The sequence below is a fragment of the Corythoichthys intestinalis genome, chromosome 5, assembly GCF_030265065.1.
Source record: "Corythoichthys intestinalis isolate RoL2023-P3 chromosome 5, ASM3026506v1, whole genome shotgun sequence".
In the NCBI taxonomy this organism is placed as follows: domain Eukaryota; kingdom Metazoa; phylum Chordata; class Actinopteri; order Syngnathiformes; family Syngnathidae; genus Corythoichthys; species Corythoichthys intestinalis.
The window spans coordinates 52,080,266-52,101,591 of record NC_080399.1 but is presented as its reverse complement, the minus strand read 5'-3'; the positions used below and the strand labels follow the sequence as shown (position 1 = coordinate 52,101,591).

General features: G+C 40.4%; 1 protein-coding gene across 4 annotated transcripts in view; it reads left to right on the top strand.

Annotated features, from left to right (window-relative positions):
- hydin (HYDIN axonemal central pair apparatus protein) overlaps positions 1-21,326 on the top strand; it is a 166,371-nt gene that overhangs the window by 136,540 nt on the left and 8,505 nt on the right. For all 4 annotated transcript variants that reach the window (XM_057837183.1, XM_057837184.1, XM_057837182.1 and 1 more), the window contains 14 exons: positions 247-394; positions 1,617-1,827; positions 1,951-2,172; positions 3,440-3,609; positions 3,693-3,891; positions 4,009-4,164; positions 4,252-4,422; positions 4,714-4,823; positions 4,914-5,133; positions 12,295-12,504; positions 12,863-13,026; positions 16,215-16,365; positions 16,440-16,670; positions 16,743-16,967. In XM_057837183.1, the coding sequence (XP_057693166.1) occupies positions 247-394; positions 1,617-1,827; positions 1,951-2,172; positions 3,440-3,609; positions 3,693-3,891; positions 4,009-4,164; positions 4,252-4,422; positions 4,714-4,823; positions 4,914-5,133; positions 12,295-12,504; positions 12,863-13,026; positions 16,215-16,365; positions 16,440-16,670; positions 16,743-16,967 (2,588 nt within the window). The remainder of the gene's footprint in view (positions 1-246; positions 395-1,616; positions 1,828-1,950; positions 2,173-3,439; positions 3,610-3,692; positions 3,892-4,008; positions 4,165-4,251; positions 4,423-4,713; positions 4,824-4,913; positions 5,134-12,294; positions 12,505-12,862; positions 13,027-16,214; positions 16,366-16,439; positions 16,671-16,742; positions 16,968-21,326) is intronic.

The window sequence follows — 21,326 nt, the reverse complement described above, 5'->3', positions numbered from 1 at the left end:
TCTACTTTTCAAGGGGGTAACCACCCGCGATCAACCTTAACAGCAGTAGATGACTTAAAAAAATGTACATAGTAAATTATGTTTATTATTATTATGTGTGAGCAACATATGAGGTTATGTTGCTCACACAACAGTACCGGTGTACAGTATTTGGTGTACAGTATCGACTCTTTATAAAACATTTTAAGGAACTAGCCGATTTTGAAAATCACAACAAATTGTTTAATATTTTTCGTATTTTCTTAGGTAATAAAGTTTCAAAAACAGTGGATTTAGTGAATGGAGAGGAGGAGCCCTTTCACTTCACTGTTTTACAGCCATCTTTACACTGTGATGACCAAGAGTCTAGCCTCGTTTTTCAGCCGATGTCCGGCACAGTGGCAGCCAAAGATAGGTGAATGACTCTAAACATCTAGCTCAGTGTTTTTCAACCTTTTTTGAGTCACAGCACATTTTTACATTGGAAAAATCTCGCGGCACACAACAAACCAAAAATGTTCCAAAATTACTTTATGTGCAGTACATTTAATTATATAAAAAAAAAATATATATATAAGCCTTAAGCCTGCTTTGATGAACAGAAAGCCGATATCCTGGCAAGAATTTGAGAAAGTCACACTTGAAGCTCTTCTTCAACAGCTCTCGGTCATTCTCACTTTTTATTTTTTATAGCAGTTAGGCTTGAAAAACTTGGAAAAAAAAGATTTTCAGATAGGAGGACTTCAGCAATGTCTTTAACCGCATCAGGGCCAAGCATCTCGCTGACAGTGGCTTTGCATGCAGGTAGTATTAATGTATCTGCCACAGTGTGGGACTTTTTGGTTTTAGCAACAAGTTCAATAACAAGGTAATTGGCTTTTGGGGCTTTCTCATTTACCTTCGCAGCTTTTCTCCCAAAAAGTTTCCCGTTTCTCTATGTTTTCACAAAGGCGAACAAAATAGTCCATCGACTTATTTTGAAGCGACGGGTGTTTCGTTTGGAGTTGAGGCACCATGGCACCATGACACTGTTGGATAGCTGCTTGTGTCGTGTTCAAGAACTGCTTGGATTTCTAGCCATCAGCCACCTTGATGTCCTCAACAATGTGTTGGAATAAAACACAGGGGGAGGATTGACGTTCGCCAAATATGGATACAATGCAAAGGAGACTTTGTTCTTGTTTTTGTAATAAATACTTCTAATTTCAAAGTCTGTGGTTGGATCCATATTGTAACATAACACTTTCGTGTATATCAACACTTGACGAGTCTAATTAAATGACGTACAGTAGACGTGCTGGGGTCCACATTGTTGAGGACAGCAAGGTGGCTGATTGCTAGAAATCCGAGCAGTTCTTGAACATGACACGAGCAATACCTCGCTCGTCTGCACATGACTGGAACCTTATAGTACCTACTCCTTCCTTCCTAATGCAACTCCGCCCGACAGCATAAAAATAATAAAAATGCGATATTAGATAACTTATCACAGCACACCTGACGATCTCTCACAGCACACTAGTGTGCCGCGGCACACCGGTTGAAAAACACTGATCTAGCAAATGTAACAATGCAAGAGATTGTATGGCAGACACAACTTCAACATATGGAGCTTTAAATTGTCACATATGATGCAGGTTGCCCTTGTCAGTGTCCTTCAGCCCTTGCCGACAAGGTTATGTGAGCTTCAAATTAACCCTGAGGGTCAAGAGGAAATCAAAGCCACTCATCCTCACTTGCAAAGCACATTGTTTCACAATTACTGCATCTGTTCAAGTGGAAAATCCAGATGGGGGCCTAAGAGCACTATGTCCTGACAGCAACTCAAATATTTTGAACTTTGGAAAGGTATTCAGTTTAAATTACATGTGTGAAAGCACAACTATTTGAACTACACATGTGGAAGCACAATTGTGATGTTGTGACCACACTAACATGAGTTTCACATTATCTGACTACATTCATTCATAGGTGGGCATTTCAGAGCAAGCTACGTTTAATATCCTGGTGACCAATACAGGAAGGCACAGCATGGAAGCAAATTTTGAACTGGAAGGTCCAATTGAGCTTCTTCAACAACTGTTAACGAAACCAAAAAATGCAACAATAGCTGTTGGGGAGAAGCTGCAATCAGCACTCTTCTTTTCTCCACGGAGCAGTTGCACCCTCAAAGATGTCAGACTGTTGATAAAGGTAAGATGCAATCACACAAAGAAAATTACTGAATACGGAAGAAAATTGTGAAATACCACAAGTTTGGCGGCATAAAAATTAACAATGTGGGTTTATAAATTGTTTACCTGAATTACATGAAATGCCCCGTAATTTCTGGACTATAAAGCACACCTGACTATAGGCTGCCACCCACCAAATTTGACACGAAAACAGCGTTTGTTCATAGATAAGCCGCATTAGACAATAAGCCGCAACTTTCCTCACCATATTATGAGATATTTACACCTAAATATATTAACCGGTAACACTTTATTTGACAGCGGCACCATAAGACTGTCATAACACCAAATGAACCACCATTAAGCTTTGAACCAATTAGCTGCAAAGCTTCATTGGTTCAAGAATCTTCATTTGGCCATCACTGCTCCCTTGGGGAGACAGTCAACCTCTTCTGCCATCTGCTTCCAACACTTTTTGTCCAACATGCCTCATAGCATGCATTGCAGCACTACAAATAAATAAAAATAAAAAATCATGTTGTCTGCTAATCATTTCTTCAGTTACTGTTCCAGTTGTTTCATTAACTTCTAGCTGTGGTATTTGGTAACACTTTATTTGACAGTGGCGCCATAAAACTGCCATAAGACCATGATAATAATGACATGACACTGCCATAAGCATTAATGAATGCTTATGACAGATGTCATTTTGTGTCATCCGGGAAATTATCTCACTTTTGAATAGATGTGAAAAATCTGAGCTGGACATAAATGGAGTGAGTGTTTGTGACATAATTTTTCGATGATACATAATGACATCTGTCATAAGCATTCGTTAATGCCCATGATAGTGTCATAATCATGTCATAATTATGACGGTCTTATGGCAGTTTTAATATGCCACTGTCAAATAAAGTGTTACCTATCCACCCAAATAAATCAACAAATAAGCCGCACTGGACGAAAAACCACAGGATTCAAACTGAGGGAAAAAAGCAGCGGCTTATAGTCTGAAAATTACGGTATACGTTCATAAAGGTTCAATAAAGGACACATAGCTAATAAATTGAATGAATAATGGTGTGTGATAAGTGTACGTGACTGTCAAATGAATGTGTTAAATATTGAGCACTGAATGTCCTTGAAATTAATAAAGCAGTGACTCTTTTAATGTAGGGAATTTATTTGATCCGTGCGGACAACAACTTTCTTATCAATACCAACCAGATCCATGCAAAGAAAATTTTTCCATCGTGTCCTCATACTGACTCCTTCTGTCTTGTAAGGTAAATAAAGGCCCATTGTTTAGCATTTCCATCGGAGGCAGTGGTGTGGCACCAGAACTTGAATTCTCTTTCAAAAAGTACAACTTTGGCAAGAACTTTGTGTATTGTCCTGGCATGGTGCCAGCATCCCACATTCTCATGTTAAAAAATAGAGGCAACAGGGACATCAGGTTAGTTGCCCCAGCATGTTTCACCAAGAACAAATATAACATCTATAAACATAATCACAAATACAAGTCATTCTATTCCTCAGTGTCAAGTGTGAATCCAGAAAGTGCTCATTCCTGGAAATTGGATTCCAACCTGATGTTTTGAGCCCTGGTGCTATGGTGGAAGTTCCCATCACCTTTTATCCTCGCGAGCCACGACGTTATCACGAAAGCATCATCTTCTTAATAAACAGCTGCATCAAAGAACAGGTGGACATTTGGGGACAAGGAATTGAATTGAAGGTGAACAATCCATGTACTGTACTACACACAAAAACAATATCTGCTCCTTTTTCGTGGCTGAATGGAATCCAATAAACTTTCATTCAGCCATTGCTCATTGGTGTCATATTTTCCTAGTTGGGAGTATTGGCTCCAAAGCATCAAAAGGTGAAAGTTGGAAATATTTCACCGGGTCAGAGAGTGATCAAACGGCTGCAACTCGTCAACCGCAGCATTTTGGACGTTTCCTTCTCCTTGCAACTTGACACGAAAAAAACACATATGGAGACCAGGGTAAGGAGCATGAATTAGATGTAAGCTGTGGACAACATGATGTATACTGCCATTGTACATTACCATTTCTTTCATTGTCACCTGCAGGATTTGTCATTCAGTCCAGCAACCGAGTTGTACGTCAAAGCTCTTCAAGGTTCATGCAGTGTTGAGATCCTGTTCACACCCCATCAGCGTATTCCTCCTTTTATCGCTGAGCTGCAAGCTGTGATTGACAGCTATTTACATCCCTTGCTGACCATCCAGGGCTGCTGCCAGGTGAAGTTCAAATTAGTAAATGTGCAAGGAAAACCTTGTACTCTTTCTGAGTGAGCGAGTTAGATCAGACCCAAAACTCTGAGCTGACATCTCTCCATGCAAATTGAATCATATCCACAGCATGAATGCATGTACAGTGTGTGAACTCATTCGCTACTTTTATTTTCAGTCTGGGATTACAGTTAAATTCATTGTATCAAAATAGGAAATTGAAATTTAAATAGATTTCAACACAACAAATATGTAGTTTTATACTTGTCTGAAATATATTATTCTGATTCATACTTTCAGGGCGTAGCGGTGCGTCTAGAACAAGACCACCTTGGTTTTGGAGCAATAGTTCAACACTGCCAGGCCAAAAAGAAAGTTGTCATAATTAACACTGGAGAACTATGTGCCCGGTAAGTGCTATTAAAGTCTTGTAATGGTAGTTGTTCTTAGATGAGTTGTTTCATTTTAAACAAAGAGCCTATTTTTGACCAAATCTACAGGTTTCACTGGAAAACTGAAGACTTTCCTCCAGAGTTGTCTATCCAGCCAACTAAAGGCTCAATCCAGCCAGGGACAGAGGTTCCCTTAGAATTAACATTTGCTCCTGTTCGCTTGAATAATGATTCAAGATATGAAAACCTAACTTGCTGCATTGAGGGCTCTTCACCAATCACTCTCACTGTGACTGGCTCCTGCATTGCAGCTGCTTCCAACAAAGAGGTTTGAATAATATTTTATCATCAAACAATTTAATGATTTATGAGTAGATTTACAGTATGTGTATAAAATTTGTATGTGATGCTGTAGACTTAGCACGAGTAGGAGGGCAGAGAGTCAACACTGTTTAATCATCTCTGCTTATCCTATGTCGACACCAGGACGGATAATTTTTTTGCCGTATAATTCGGACAATATTTTATACCTGTCAGCACTACATTTAAGGTGCGTTTATAAACGCCACGGTCCTGCAAGGGATGCCTGCATTTGCGCAGACCACGCCTGCGCAATAAGGAGAAGCCTCTCGTGTGACGTCATCGTCTGCGCTGGTCACCTCTGAGTCGGAAGCTTCTAATTTTTCGCTTTTGTTCGATTCCTTCTCTGGACATATTCAAGCGTAAAATTTACAAGCCCTTTTGGAAAGCCGCGTCTGTACCATTCGCCTCCATTGTATACGATGCCGAAATGCCACACAAAAAAATGGCGATGGCGCGCTCCATGATGTCACTTACGTTGGCTAAGCTCTTTTCTCCGGCGGCTACACTTGACCGGGTATCCAGCGTTTAAGAAATCGCCCAGCTGTCCAGCCCATGTCATAAAATATCCAGACAAGAGATACATTAGTGCCGCCGAATTGCCCTATAGCAGGGGTCTCCAACCTAGTACACAAAAGCCCACTGTGGGTGCAGGATTTCATTCCAACCAGACAAGATGACGACATTTTTTCACCAATCTGGTGTTTTACAAGTGCAAACAGTTGACTGTAGTCAGGTGCTGCTTGTTTTAGCAGAAACCTCAGTGGTTCAACTATCTGTGCTGGATCGGTAGAAACAAAAACCATGACCCATAGTGGGCCTTTGAGTACCGGGTTGGAGACCACTGCCATATAGGTAAATTAATATAATTTAATAAATAAATGATCGTGTTGTGGATAGGTGCCGTCAAGTCTTCTGCCGACGACAGTGAAAACGGAAAGCAAAACCGCAAGCTTTCAATTTAAAGTGGAACGATTCGATTGCTGGGTTTGCTCTGCAGCTATGTAAAGGGGAACTACTGTGTTCTGCACATCATTTTGGGCATGCGCATTTGCCGCTAATGGCAACTCTCTCATTTTGTCTATTGTGCAGCATTTAGTTGTGTTGCTTTGTATTTTCCAACTTAAGTGTCGTCAATGTAGAAACATTGCAATACTGTACATTTCAAAATATTCCCAACCTTTAAGGCCCAAACACACTACAGCAGTTTGGATCGCATGACCTGCGAGACTTTTTGGAGACACACTACTGCTGTCGATGGGCACGTCTGCTCAGCATGCTCAGTGGCTGGCGCTCAATGCTTGTTTAGCCGCGCTGCATGGTCTCGGTGTTACATAAGCTAACATACCCTTCTCTCCTGGGAGTTGTCGTCTCCTTCTCCTCGCCCTGTTTGCTCTTCCCTTTCCTCCACGGTTGCACTCGCTGAACTTCTCAGCTTTATTTAAACATTTCTCAGATAAAAAGTCTACTTTTGGAAACTGGCGGAGGGCAGTAGGACAATGTTAAATGACTGGATGAGTAAAAATAATGAGGAAGGAAGTTTTGAAGGTCTGCAGAGTTGGGGTGTCCCCAATCCGATCACGTGATTGGAAAAGGCACTGTCATGCTCTTGATGATCTTACAAATGTATCAGCATTGTTAATGTTAGTGCCTGTCTTTGGACCCCCACCTACCAAAATACATATATATGTGTGTGTGTGTGTGTGTGTGCGTGTGTGTGCGTGTGTGTGTGCGTGTGTGTGTGTGTGTGTGTGTATATATATATATATATATATATATATATATATATATATATACATTAGGGCTGTCAAAATTATCGCGTTAACGAGCGGTAATTACTTTTTTTAATGAATCCCGTTAAAATATTTGACACAATTAACGCACAAATGTCCCGCTCAAACAGATTAAAATCACAGCAGAGTTAAAGGTGTAATTGTTGTGTTTTTTGGAGTTTTGCCGCCCTCTGCTGGCGCTTGAGTGCGACTGATTTTATAGGCTTCAGCACTCATGAGCATTATGTAAGTAATTATTGACATTAACAATGGCGGGCTACTAGTTTATTTTTTGATTGAAAATTTTACAAATTTTATTAAAACGATAACATGAAGAGGGGTTTTAATATAAAATTTCTATAACTTGTACTAACATTTATCTTTTAAGAACTATGTAACATGGGTTAAGATTCCCTGATTTTAGCCAGTACTTGTTTTTCCCACACTCCCTGAATGCACCACAGCACATGACAAGTCACATTACACCCATTATCCAATCACCAGTCACCTAGGCACTATATAAGCTTCCTTGACTCCTCTCCCTTCAGTCGTGTGGGAGAGAAGCCAAGGAGCAACAGCTGCAGGTCAGTCTCAAACACTTTTTGATGCATCCAACCAATTGTGTTTCAAACTTGTTAAAGGCTGTTTTATAACTTATAGAACCAGACCTTTTAGTTGTGTTGGGGACCTGTTAGTGTGAGTTCTCAACTACATCCACGTGAACTGGTGAGTCTGAATTTATTTTCATCTGTTGTTAGTGAATTAGCCACATGCTAATTTAGGCTAATTTATGTGTTCATGTGATTTTCTCTGCCCTTAGGTGCTTTATTTGTGTATTTTTGTATTTTAGCATGCTAATGCTAACATGCTAATGCTAACAAGCTAGCATGTGAATACTTTTGCATTTTCATTTCTGTTGGTGCTTTGTGATTGTATTTTGTAAGTTAGCATTCTGGTGCTAATGTGCTATTGCTAACATAGTATTGCATTTTTAGTCATTTCGATTGTTTAATTGGATTGGTTGGTCCATACAGGCCAGGTGGTCCTACCCTGCCTTGGGACCACTCCAACAAACAGATGGCGAGCTAGAACTTGAGCCAGGAGCCTGACGGTTCTCTCTTTTTCCTTGTCTTCAAACCAAGTCAGGGTCTGGTAGGAGGCTTAGCAGCCTGTTTTTCCTCTCCCCACTACTCGGGTCAAGCATTTCAAATACCCATTCAACTTGTGACCAATAAAGCAGCGCTAATGGACACTCACCTTGTATCACCATAAACTGAAGCCATTCATCTCTTGACTGTTCGTAACTTACGAACGGCGGGGTGGGGAAAGTTGGGGTTTTGTCTACCTGTTGATCAACTGTAAATTGTGTACACACTGGTATTTTGTAAATATTTATTTTTTGTGTCACTTTTTGTAAAATACATATTTCACTCAAACCAACTCTGTCTGTCTTTATTCATTGCCGCTGCCCTCTAGTAGCCGAACTAGATCTTCCTGATTTGCCCACTAATTTGTCACCTCAGTGGTGCCCTTAACACGGCTCATACTTGTTACAACTACAAGTCTTTCTATCCATGGATCGCTTTAACAGAATGTTAATAATGGTAATGCCATCTTGTTGATTTATTATTATTATAAGAAATACAGTACTTATGTACCGTATGTTGAATGTATATATCCATCTTGTGTCTTATCCTTCAATTCCAACATTACTTTACAGAAAACTATGGCATATTTTGTAGAAGGTATGAATTGCGATTAATTGCGATTAATTACGATTAATTATTTTTAAGCTGTAATTAACTCGATTAAAAATGTTAATCGTTTGACACCCCTAATATATACAGTATATATATATATATATATATATAGCAGTGTATGAAATACTTGTTCTCCCCAGTATATATAGTATACACTCACCGGCCACTTTATTAGGTACACCATGCTAGTAACAGGTTGGACCCCCTTTTGGCTTCAGAACTGCCTCAATTCATCGTGGCATAGATTCAACAAGGTGCTGGAAACATTCCTTCGAGAGTTTGGTCCATATTGATATGATGGCATCACACTGTTGGTGCAGATTTGTCGGCTGCACATCCATGATGCGAATCTCCTGTTCCACACATCCCAAAGATGCTCTATTGGATTGAGATCTGGTGACTGTGGAGGCCATTTGACTACAGTGAACTCATTGTCATGTTCAAGAAACCTGTCTGAGATGAGTCCAGCTTTATGACATGGCGCATTATCCTGCTGAAAGTAGCCATCAGAAGTTGGGTACATTGTGGTCATGAAGGGATGGACATGGTCAACAACAATACTCAGGTAGGCTGTGGCGTTCCAACGATGCTCAATTGGTACCAAGAGGCCCAAAGAGTGCCAAGAAAATATTCCCCACACCATTACACCACCACCACCAGCCTGAACCATTGATACAAGGCAGGATGGATCCATGCTTTCATGTTTGACGCCAAATTCTGACCCTACCATTCGAATGTTGCAGCAGAAATCAAGACTCATCAGACCAGGCAACGTTTTTCCAATCTTCTATTGTCCAATTTCGATGAGCTAGTGCTAATTGTAGCCTCAGTTTCCTGTTCTTAGCTGAAAAAAGTGGCACCCGGTGTGGTCTTCTGCTGCTGTAGCCCGTCTGCCTCAAAGTTCGACGTACTGTGCGTTCAGAGATGCTCTTCTGCTTACCTTGGTTGTAACGGGTGGTTATTTGAGTCACTTTTGCCTTTCTATCAGCTCGAACCAGTCTGGCCATTCTCCTCTTACCTCTGGCATCAACAAGGCATATCCGCCCACAGAACTGCCGCTCACTGGATATTTTTTCTTTTTCGGACCATTCTCTGTAAACCCTAGAGATGGTTGTGCGTGAAAATCCCAGTAGATCAGCAGTTTCTGAAATACTCAGACCAGCCCTTCCGGCATCAACAACCATGCCACGTTCAAAGTCACTAAAATCACCTTTCTTCCCCATAGTGATGCTCAGTTTGAACTGCAGGAGATTGTCTTAAACCATGTCTACATGCACTGAGTTGCCGCCACGTGATTGGCTGATTAGAAATTAAGTGTTAACGAGCAGTTGGACAGGTGTACCTAATAAAGTGGCCGGTGAGTGTATAGTATATTATATAGTATTTAATATATACTAAATTTGTATTATTTATATATTTATATATTATTCAAAATGTCTGTCATGTTTATCTTAGAATCATTAATTGATGTCTAATATTTCGTTTAAAAAAGAAAAAGGACTGAAAAATTATTCACTCACATATTTTAAACTTCTAAACAAATTACGTCACAATGAAAAAATGGTGTCTGTAAATAAGTCACGGATATCTACCTCATAACTATGGCTTGATTTGATTTTTTTTTTTGTTACTGTTGCATTTTCCCCAATATGTTAGATGATAATCGATCCAAACAAAGAAAATTGAAAAAAAAAAATGTTTAAAAGGTTAAATATATGAAAAAGAACATCTCGCCCACTCCTTGATGTCTGCGATTTCTGCATCGCGACCCTTTTTATATGACCGTGTTTCACATGCCATTCACATCTGTGTCTTGACTCTCGATGATACATGCTACATGGAGTTTTTGGATCGAAACAAGGTTAGTACGCGATAATATCATTAAAATCATGGTGTCTGTGATTATGCTCTCGCGTGCTCTTACCTCCAGTTAGGGTTTTGGTGTTTATTTTATTTTTTTTATTTTTTATTTTATGCCCTCCTGTTCAAAAATGTTCTTCCCCCAGGAAATTGAGATTTTAAGCTTTCCAATGATATATCACACGTGCATATAGAATAATTTTGAAATTTGCCCAAATTGGGGGTCTCAAAGCGGAACTTCAAGTCACCTGAGTGTTTCCGCCATATATAATGTCTAACGGGTGCACATAGGTCCATTGTGTGTGGTCCATAGAAACCTTCTTCCCAATGCCTTCAAGTGGGCGCGCTGGCAGCTAAAACTGCTAGCCTAGGCTTTTGGCGTAGTGGTCAGCGCGTTCGCCTTCCGTGCTGGAAGCGTCGCGTTGCAAGTGCGAGTCCTGACCTGAACGAGGGGGATGGATCGCGTCGTGCGGCGGGGCTCCATGCAAACCGGATATAAAGTTTGGACACACCTCATTCAATTCAACACAAATGAAGGTTCCGACCCCATTGATAGAGCAATAAATTCCACTTATTAACCCTGAAGAAGCATACCTGCAAAGTCAAAAACCATTTTCGGTGACTCCCTCTTAATGCTCATCAAGAGAATGACGAGTGTGCAAAAAAGTTATCAGAGCAAAGGGTGGCTACTTTGAAGATCCGGAATATCAAACATGTTTTTAGTTATTTCTCCTTTTGATATGTGCATCATTACACACGTGTTCATTCATAGTTTTATTACCTTCGTTGAGAATTTACAATGTAAATAGTCATGAAAACAAAGAAAATGCACAAATAAGGTGTGTCCAAACATTTGGCCTGTACTGTATATATTTTAAGGGCTAAAAGGTCACAAAATAATCCAGGAATAAAATAGCATTGCTAAAAAAAACAAAAATATGTACGTTTTATCCTCCGCAACACTCCTTGACAATGAGGATAGGGAGGTACTGTAAACAGTACTGTACTATAACATGTTTGAAACTTTGTTCAAATAAAATAAAATATTAAAGACTTTTTCCATATCAGATCAGGACTTGGTATCAGCAGATTCTGAAAACCAGGTCACTTAGACTCGGGTGCAAACATGTGCAAATATTTTCCATTTTATTGGTGCTTTTGTTTTCATATGATTTTGTGGCATGTTGATAAACAACTTTGTACGTCCTAATTTTCTCTTATTCTCATTTTACACACATACACAAACACTCTTAAATGCCAAGTTAAGACAAAGGTAACACTGTATTAGCATAACTCGCAGTTGACGTTACGTTGATATAAATTGTCTCTCTGTCCAAACAATACTGCCAGGCTGCCAATACAATTACGCTGCTGGAAGTAAAAAAAAAAAAAAAAAAAAATGTCGGTTGTCTAACACGCAACCTTAGCTGAAGAGGACAGTGTCAAGGGAGTGTGTGCATTGGCTGTTATTTTGTAATACTGCTCTGCCTCCTACTGCTTGGCCTGAATACGACACGTTTTCACGCATAATTGCTGCGTCATTCGAACGGCGAACATGGTTGTAGGAATGTAACTCTCTAATAGTGCGTTTTCTATTAATTCGGTTAAAGCATCTCTGTGCAAGTAGTGTAGAGTAGTTTATTTCTTCCTCTGCTAAGCTTTCATTCATCGTAGTGAATGTTATTGTCATTAGTTTATCGTTCTTAATTGTTCTGTTTTTCTTTTATCTTCTTCCAGATTATCAGTTTTTCCTGCCCAGTGCGTGGCTCCCACACTCAGACTCTGTCTGTTTTCAACCCCACAAACCAACGTTGCAGCATACGACCAGTCATCAATGGCAAGCATTGGAGAGCTGCACCATCTGTGGTTCTTGAGCCTCTTCAAAGCAACACATACGAAGTCACATATAGACCACTGACCATGACAGTTGATGGGAAGAAACACTTGGTAAAGGAGCATTCAAATTGCCTCTAATAGCAAGGGTTCATTCACAATTTGAATGCCTTCAGTAAGAATAAAAAAGACTTCCAGTACCAAAACTTCCTTCAGAGAGGGTAGTCAAACAAGTAACTGGTTGAGTGCCCACATTAGTTTGTGTTTGAGGCAATTTATAATTATTCCCGTTACTAATTAGCTTTATATATTTTTTATTTATTTTTTTTTTTTTAATTTTCATGAAATCGTCATGACATAAACATAAAGCACTGTGACAGTTTGCGAACACATACAATTGAATTTTAAATATTACCTTCATGTATGCTATATCTAATACTTTATGAGCTGTTTATCTCTGTTTCATTTTCAGGGGTCAGTATTTTTCTCATTTCCCAATGGGGCTGGCATGCTTTACTCGCTACAAGGAAGTGCTGACTCCCCTAAAGCCGAGAGCACAATTGTACATGAACTGCCTGCCAAGACACATCACACACAGATACTCCCTGTCACCAACTGGCTCTCAAAGCAAAAACGGTAAAACATTTTTTCTTGACACGTTCATTCACATCCATTTCTCTAGAACCCTTGTTTTTTAATTATTTACACATAAGAAATATGATGATTCATGCTAATATATTTTTACCCTAATTCCCTCAAAACAAATTGTATATACTGTACTATACTGTGATTGATTAGCAACCAGTTCAGGTTGTCAGTTCAGTTCAGGTCAAAAAATATATTTGTTTCACTGAAAAAAGATTTATCATTTAACCCATCTAACCCATGAAGACATAAAGGTCAAATTTTGGCAAGACAAACGTTTTGTCGCATATAGAAAGTAGTGTGAAAATTGAACAAAAAATGTACTTCAAATACAAAAATATGTTATATAAAATAAGCGAATTAAGTAGTGGTGCTGTGAGATCAAATTTAACAATTTGAAACAAATAAATTTTTGTACATTCAACATCATCTGGGAGGGTCTTAGCTTTCATACGAGCCATTTCTGAAACCAATTGGATAATTAAAAGTCAGGTTATTAGCAATTGTTTCTACAAAATGGATAAGCGACTAGACTTTTGTCAGGGACTGTAGAGACTTGTTCTATTTTCACAGCGCTGCCGCACTGACGTCAACAACGCATCCAATAGCAGAGGGGAAGGCATACTTACATCTGTGCAATCAGGCTGTTTTCGGAGGATGCTAATCAAATGCAGGCGAAACCTTGATAAATGCGCTTTTTTAAAGGGTATTACAACACCTGGGGAAATGCTAATATTCCATCATTTATCCATAAATGCATGCCTTTTGGATTCATATCATGCCACTTGGTGTAATTACACACATCACAACACCAAGAAAATGATAGAAATTTGGATCGATTGTCAAGCTAAAATGACCGGCGCCCAAGATCCTGGAAATCTTTGTCTGGTACACCAGACTCACCGCTGTTTCAGCTATTGAGTCTGGCCACCACTCAGCGGATACAATTTCCAGGGCGGAGCAAGCCACAGCAAACAGACAGCATAGTGGACCAATCAGCGACGGGCAGACGTGACATTAGTAAAACGACGAGGGCAGGACGAGGGACTTGCTCGCGGAAGTAAACATACTAGGAGAGCGGAGTTTATTTAACATGGCTAGCGCGAGACAGACTGTTTTCAATGACTCGTGTCGATGTGTTTTTGGTAATTTAAAACTGATTTTACCGTGGATTGGAACATATTCTCGGCTCTCCTGTTCACCATCTGTGTTGTTGTGGAGACGACTTTCGACGCGCAAGAGTGACGTTGCTCATTAAGATTACGTCACGCAAATAAACGAATCTGATTTGTCGATTGATTTTGTACCTGCTCGAGAGGCCGTTAATGGGCTGGGTCCCAGACTTTTCTCTCGGTGTTTGAAAAATACAGGGAGAACAGTCTGGCCGTGCCAGGCAACGGAAATCTAGCATATTGTGTGCGTGACGTCACAACAAGGAAACTGTTATGTACTACCCTGATCTAAGTACATGTAAGGCCGAGACTTGAATGGAACAACACTTCTTTATTCAGTGTGCTTCTCATCATATATGTCAGAGACATAACAGAGATTCCTTTTTATACTGTAATACCACGCCCACAGGAAGTGCACACTATGGCAACAGCAGTGTGACATAAATATGTCACAGAAACAACCGGCTCAGTGCTTCGTACTGAATGGCGGACAATTTTGTTTCTAGTTGCAACGACGAATCCGACGTTACGAACGTTCTAATGGTGACGAGGAGAGTTATGAACCGTTTCTTTGGTGTTTTGGGTTATGAATTTGAGCCTAAACGAAAGCCAATGCAGCCTAATGAAAGGATCATTGAGGGGAGCAATCACACTGATGAAACACCGGCAACAGATCGTGTGGGAAACACCGAATGGTTTGTTTTGCATTTTTCTTTTTGTGAAGCTGATACACCGTGACCGCAAAATAATGTGTAGAATAACTATCATTTATCGTGCTATCATAGGTTTTCGCTCTGCCAACAGACACAAATATGAATGGGATTAGAGGATTTGTTCTATATATTTTATGTGCGATAATTTTATACATCTGTCCAGTCCTATAGCCAATGCGTGATATGTTTTTTATTATAAAAGAGTACTCACTCTGGCCATTTCGAGCTTGGCTGCTCCGCTCCTTTGGTTAGCCTGGGGTGGTCTCATCAGAGCTAGTCATTGTCCTCTTTTTTGATATCTTGGGATACTTAGGTGGCTGCGCGTGTATGGTGGGCACCGCAACTGCTTTCAGCAGCAATTTCTTAGCAAAACCTGATTTCATTTGTCCATAGTTCGAATAGCTTTCAGGTGTAAAATACGCACTACACAAAACCGTGCCGGAGGCTGGGTCTGCAAAATTAGCCCTCTTAGCACGGACAAACTTTACTCATTGTCTGTGTATTTCAGCTCTTTTTTCGCGTTCGGGAACTCATGGGTACTACATTGCGACAAATGGCTATTTGTACACCACATAGCATGACAGGTTTGAACCATTTTAGCGATTTTTTGATAAAACACGAACGCAACTCTCTCGTCGATAAACAACGATGGCACCTGCCTCGACCTTTTGTTTCCTTGTTGTGACGTTTCCGCCCCATTCGGCTGTGACTTTCGGAAATGTTCGTAATTTTCGATCTATTTTCGATAATTGCTCATGAATGTGATTTATTTTTTTGTTAACTTTATGAATATTTGTTATCTTGCCAAATAACGGTTCTACTGATATCTCACAGCCCCTTAGTATTACAATACCCTTTAAAAACACGAAAAATTACTCATACTTCTCCTTCATAAGCTAAATTGTACCTCGATGTGTGGAAATGTAGTTCCGGAGCAACAAAAAAGAAACTATTCCCTTTCTCACCGAAACTAGTCAGCAATTCCATTAGGCTACATGGCTCCTCCATTTTTGTGTATGCCGCTTATGTCAAAAGGCCTTTAAGATACACCCCCAAACTTTGACAAGAAAACTATGTTTGTGCATGCATCCAATAAAAATAAACTGCACAGAACTATAGGTCCAGCAGTCCACATTGCACACTGCCTGGCCCACAAAATGCATACTTATATACACAAAAAGGCTGGTGCTTGGATTAAATCCAACAAACGCACAACTGTAAAGCTGTCGTGCTAACCAGTTATCCACATGAACTTGTTTTATTGATGCAGTCTCAACTGTTTATTTTTGGCCAGGTTCCTTGTTATTAAGGAGTTTCTTAGACCTGAAAATCCAGATATGACTGTATCACTGAAGGGTCGCGAATACATTGATGTCCCTGCTCTGTCAAAGAAAGACTACAAGATTCATTTTTACGTATTCAGAGAGGGCCAGTACAATGCAAAGGTTTGAGCACAAACATGCTTATTTGAGTTCTCTGTTAACTCCACAAAGTGATTCATACCATTTGCTCATGTCAGGTGACATTTCTTAATGAGTCATCGGGGGAGTACTTGTTCTACATTATTAACTTCAAGGTTACCAGCCCAGCCGACTTGTCCAAAGTAGAACTTGTATCTAATGTTCGCGAAAAGGCATATGCAACCATAGAAGTGGAGAACCCGCTGAGCACGCCAATCTGCCTCACTGTTGACTGTAAATGCCCTGAAGTCAGTGCTCCAAGCCTGCACACTGTGCCTGGAATGTCAAAGGTAAACTGTTGCTCAGGTCATACATTCAAATGCTTTGGTGTTACAGGCTCTTTATGTGTGCTTTCCTATTAGGGTGCGCTGACCTTCGACTACCAGCCACTCAGGGTCGGCGAGACGACCTCCCGACTGTCTCTTTTTTGTAGTGAACTCGGTTACTTCCACTATGGGCTTCTTCTCCGAGCTCTACCTCAGCCACCAGAGAAGACCGTCCGATTCAGCGCTTCTCTCGGAAGTAGCCACACGGTTCCTGTTAAGTTTCTCAACTTCTCCCACTTCAAAACTGAATATGCTTGCAAGGTAGGAATGACAGTGTGCAGTTGAAATATCAAGGTTACAAATTATGAATGTGTGACATTTAAATGATCTATATGCAAATAGCAAGGTCTCTCTTGGGTAACTCTACATCCCTCAAGCATTTTGTTGACTTTCTTGCTTTTCTGAATTCGGGGAATTGTGTCATCGCAGTCATAACCGACCCAAGAAAAAGGTCAATGGCTTGGCTTGCCCAGAGTGTGCAAATATACTAGTATGTAAACAAAAAGTTAAACAAATATAATTAAATCAATGAATATATAAATGAACGAACATATGAAATGAAATGATGATTACAAATTATAACAATAATTTCTGACACAAAAAAGGCATAAGCTTAAAGGGGAAGGTCAGAATTTTTTTACATCTGGCTTAATCTTCGAGTTAGCGGGGGTTTAATTAGTCCGTGGAGTTGATTTCAACAAATTCCATGCAGTTTGTCATATATTTGCTAGTTTCAGGGCTCCGGAGTGGCTAAGCAAGTGTGAGTCAGTGGTACAATCTTAGCATGCCAATATATAACAATGTTAACAGATCTAAGATCAAATAAATTCAAAATGCAGATCATTGTTCGAACTACCCTTGCGGGAAAAACAATGTCACACCAAACAGCCGTAATTCATTTAATTCTGCAGGACTGTTTTTTTTTAAATCTGCAGTGTGACTATAATAGAGGAATGCTTTGGCCACGCATGCTAATGCTGCCTTTGAGGAAGGTTTGAAATCAGATATCCCGCTCAGGTGGTACCAGTTGCGACTTCATAGCGCCGCAAGTTGTTTTTTATTATGGCCATCAAAAAACATTTTGACCTTCAGCAAACCTGCCTTCTCATAAGCGATCAAATAGCGCAGGAGAAACGACGGCTGAGGTATATAGCACACACTGTAAACTGCCTTCCTTAGTTTTACCATTGATTGTCTGCTTTTCAACGGGCAGCACCATTTTGTCGGGGTGACGTCAGATTGAAGCAACTCATGATGTCTGGGTACTTTTTTTTCCCGATTTCGCGACTAAGACCTCTCAGTTCGAGTGTCGTTCCAATGTAATGTTTCTATGTCGGAGGTTGGAAACTCCTAAAATTCTGAACTTCCCCTTTAAGATGTGCCCAAAACCATTAACCCCGTCTCATCTGGCTTGATGGACTCTTCTTGTTCCTTTACTCCACTGCATCTTTACGGACTGTAACTTCGCCTACTAATTCCCATTAGCAGTTCTGGGGCTTTCTGCCTATCCGTCCTGGGAGTGGATCTCTCCTGACTGTGGTACTCCCCAAGGCTTCTCATTTTCTCCCAAAGACTCTGGAGTTTTTGGAGTTTTTCCTTGCCGACCTGGAGGGTCTAAGGATGGGGGATACCCAGGACTTGAACTTTATTTATTCATCTTTGTTGCTTCATTTGCTGTTTCTGATTGTGTATCATATTGCCTCTGCAAAGCCCTTTGAGACAAACTTGTTGTGATCCAGGGCTATACAAATAAAATTGAATTGAATTGAATTAATATGAATGGGGTTTTTTTTGTTTTTTTTAATCGAAGAGAAGCTGCTCGAGTGAGGTCATTTATTTTTGTGTCTTGCAACAGAAAAAGATTGATTGACAGCCAGTTGACCTAATGGCGGCGCAACCCTGCTAGACAAAGCAGGGCTAGGCTCTTTAAAGCAAGGGTCTTCAAACCGGTCCTCAAGGGCCGCTGTGGGTCCTCAATTTAGTTCCTACAAGTACAGACAGTTGAACCAATTGTTTCTGCTGAAATGAGCAGCATCTGACTGGAGTCAGCTGATTACACATGTAAGTTGGTGAAAAGGCATCATCTTGTTTTGTAGGAATGAAATTCTGCGGCCCTATGTGGAATAGTTTGGAGACCCCTGCTCTAAAGTCTATAGGTAGCCAGTGGAGCAGCAGAGATGTTATATGCTCCCTGTAAAGTGTTCCAATTAGACCAACTGAGAACTAAGTGACTCTAAATTAAACTGCATTACTGTATTGCAGAAGGAAATGCTTTGCAGATGGTTTGTGTTGGCAGAGCTAGTGTACAGCCTGCCAAACAACGTCAGCTTTCATTCAAGTCAGAGTAAAACCAATATCCAGCATTTGGCTGGTAAAGACAATGTGTTTGCGGACTGCTATTCCAGGGTAGTGGTTGGAACAGATCTCGGACTGTAACATCAGGCCCTTAGTAAAGTGGACATGGGGTGTCACCAATGTTCCCTTTATTCTGCGCGTGTGCGAAATCGGGAACTGCTTGCACATACTCAGCGCACAAGAAAATCTATGCAGCGCACAAAATCAGCAGAAACCCATTAATATCTCATTTTAAAACTGATATATTCTAATTAATTAGACCAGTAATACTTTCTGTACCATTTTGCAACGTAGCTCAATGAGTGACAGGTGTCTAGCCATTAATACGATACAGTTCACTTACGCTACGCAGCCAGTCATAGCATTGACAGTGTTTGCATAAGTGCCCTGCCCATATGCGTCGTGCAGGTTATCTAGCTAACAACAGTGCAGCGGAGTTAAGAGACTCAAATGCTAACCCCTTATCATGGCGAAACAAATGAACAACAACACTACACTCAACAGGACAGGGTAAAAGAAAAGCGGTTCTTTTAAGATGGAACGGCTGTCGGATTGTGTGCACTGTGGTGAAACTGGTTGAGACATTTTCTTTTTTTTTAACCTGTCCTGTATAGCTGCTTAAAGAGAGAGTAGGAATCTTGAGTGTCCTTATTGTCTGAACAGTTTTAATATGGGAGTTTGATATACTGTACATTGATGAAAATAATTATCTGAACACCCTGCTATTGTGCAAGTTCTTCCACTGAGAAATTATGGAGGAGTCTGAAATTTTCATCTTAGGTGCATGTCCACTGTGAGAGAGATTATCTACAAAGAAAAATCCAGAATTCACAATGCATGATTTTTTAACAATTTGATGTGATACAGCTGCAAATAAGTATTTAAACACCTGTATATAGGCTAGAATTGTGACGCTGAAATACCTGTTAGCCCGAATATTAAAGATTCACCTCCACTCAATGTATTATCCTGAATCAAATGCACCTGTTTGAGGTCGATAGCTGCATAAAGACACCTGTCAACCCCATACAATCAGTAAGACTCAAACTTGTAATCTGGTCAAGACCAAAGAACTCTCCAAAGACACAATTTTACACCTCCAGAAGGCTGGAAAGGGCTACAGAGCAATTGCCAAGCATCTTGGTGAAAAAAGGTCCACTGTTGGAGCAATTATTAGAAAATAGAAGGAGCTAAACATGACGGTCAATCTCAATCGGAGTGGACCCCATGTAAGAGATCACCTCGTAGGTTCTCAATGATCCTAAAAAAGGTGGGAATCAGCCCACAACTACACAACAGAAAATGGTCAATGACCTGAAAAGAGCTGGGACCACCGTTCCCAAGGTTACTGTTGGTAATACACTAAGATGTCATGGTTTGAAATCATGCATGGCACGGTAGGTCCCCCTGCTTAAACCAGCACATGTCAAGGCCTGTCTTTAAGTTTGCCTATGACCATTTGGATGATGCAGAGGAGTCATGGGAGCAGGTTTTATGGTCAGATGAGATAAAAATAAAACGTTGTAGTCATAATTCCACTAGCCGTGTTTGGAGGAAGAAGAATGATGAATACTATCACAAGAACACCATCCCTTCTGTGAAGCATTGCAGCGTGCTTTAGGGATGTTTTTCTGCGCATGCGACAGGACGAGTGCACTGTTTTAAAGAGAGGATGACTGGGGCCCTGTATTGTCAGATTTTGGGGAGCAATCTCCTTCTCTCAGTCAGAGCATTGAAGACTGGCTTGGCTGGGTCTTCCAACATGACAATGACCCGAAGCACACAGCCAGGAGAACCAAGGAGTGGCTTTGTGAGAAGCATATCAATGTTCTAGCATGTTCTAGCCAGTCTCCAGATGTAAGCTCAATAGAAAGCCTTTGGAGGGAGCCCAAACTTCGTGTTTCTCAGCGACAGCCAGGAAACTTGACTGATCTAGAAAAGATCTGTGTGGAGGAGGGGCCGAGGTCCCTCCTGCAGTGTGTGCAAACCTGGTGAAAAAGTACAGGAAACGTTTGACCTCTGTAATTGCAAAGAAAGGCTCCCGTACCAAATATTAACATTTGTTTTCTCAGGTGTTCAAATACTTATTTGCAGCTGTGTCACACAAATAAATGGTTATAAAATCAGAAATTGTGATTACTGATTTTTTTTTTAATACATTCTCTCTCTCACAGTGGACATGCTTCTATGATGAAAATTTCAGACCACTCCATGATTTCTCAGTGGGAGAACTTGCAAAATAGCAGGGTGTTCAAATACTTACTG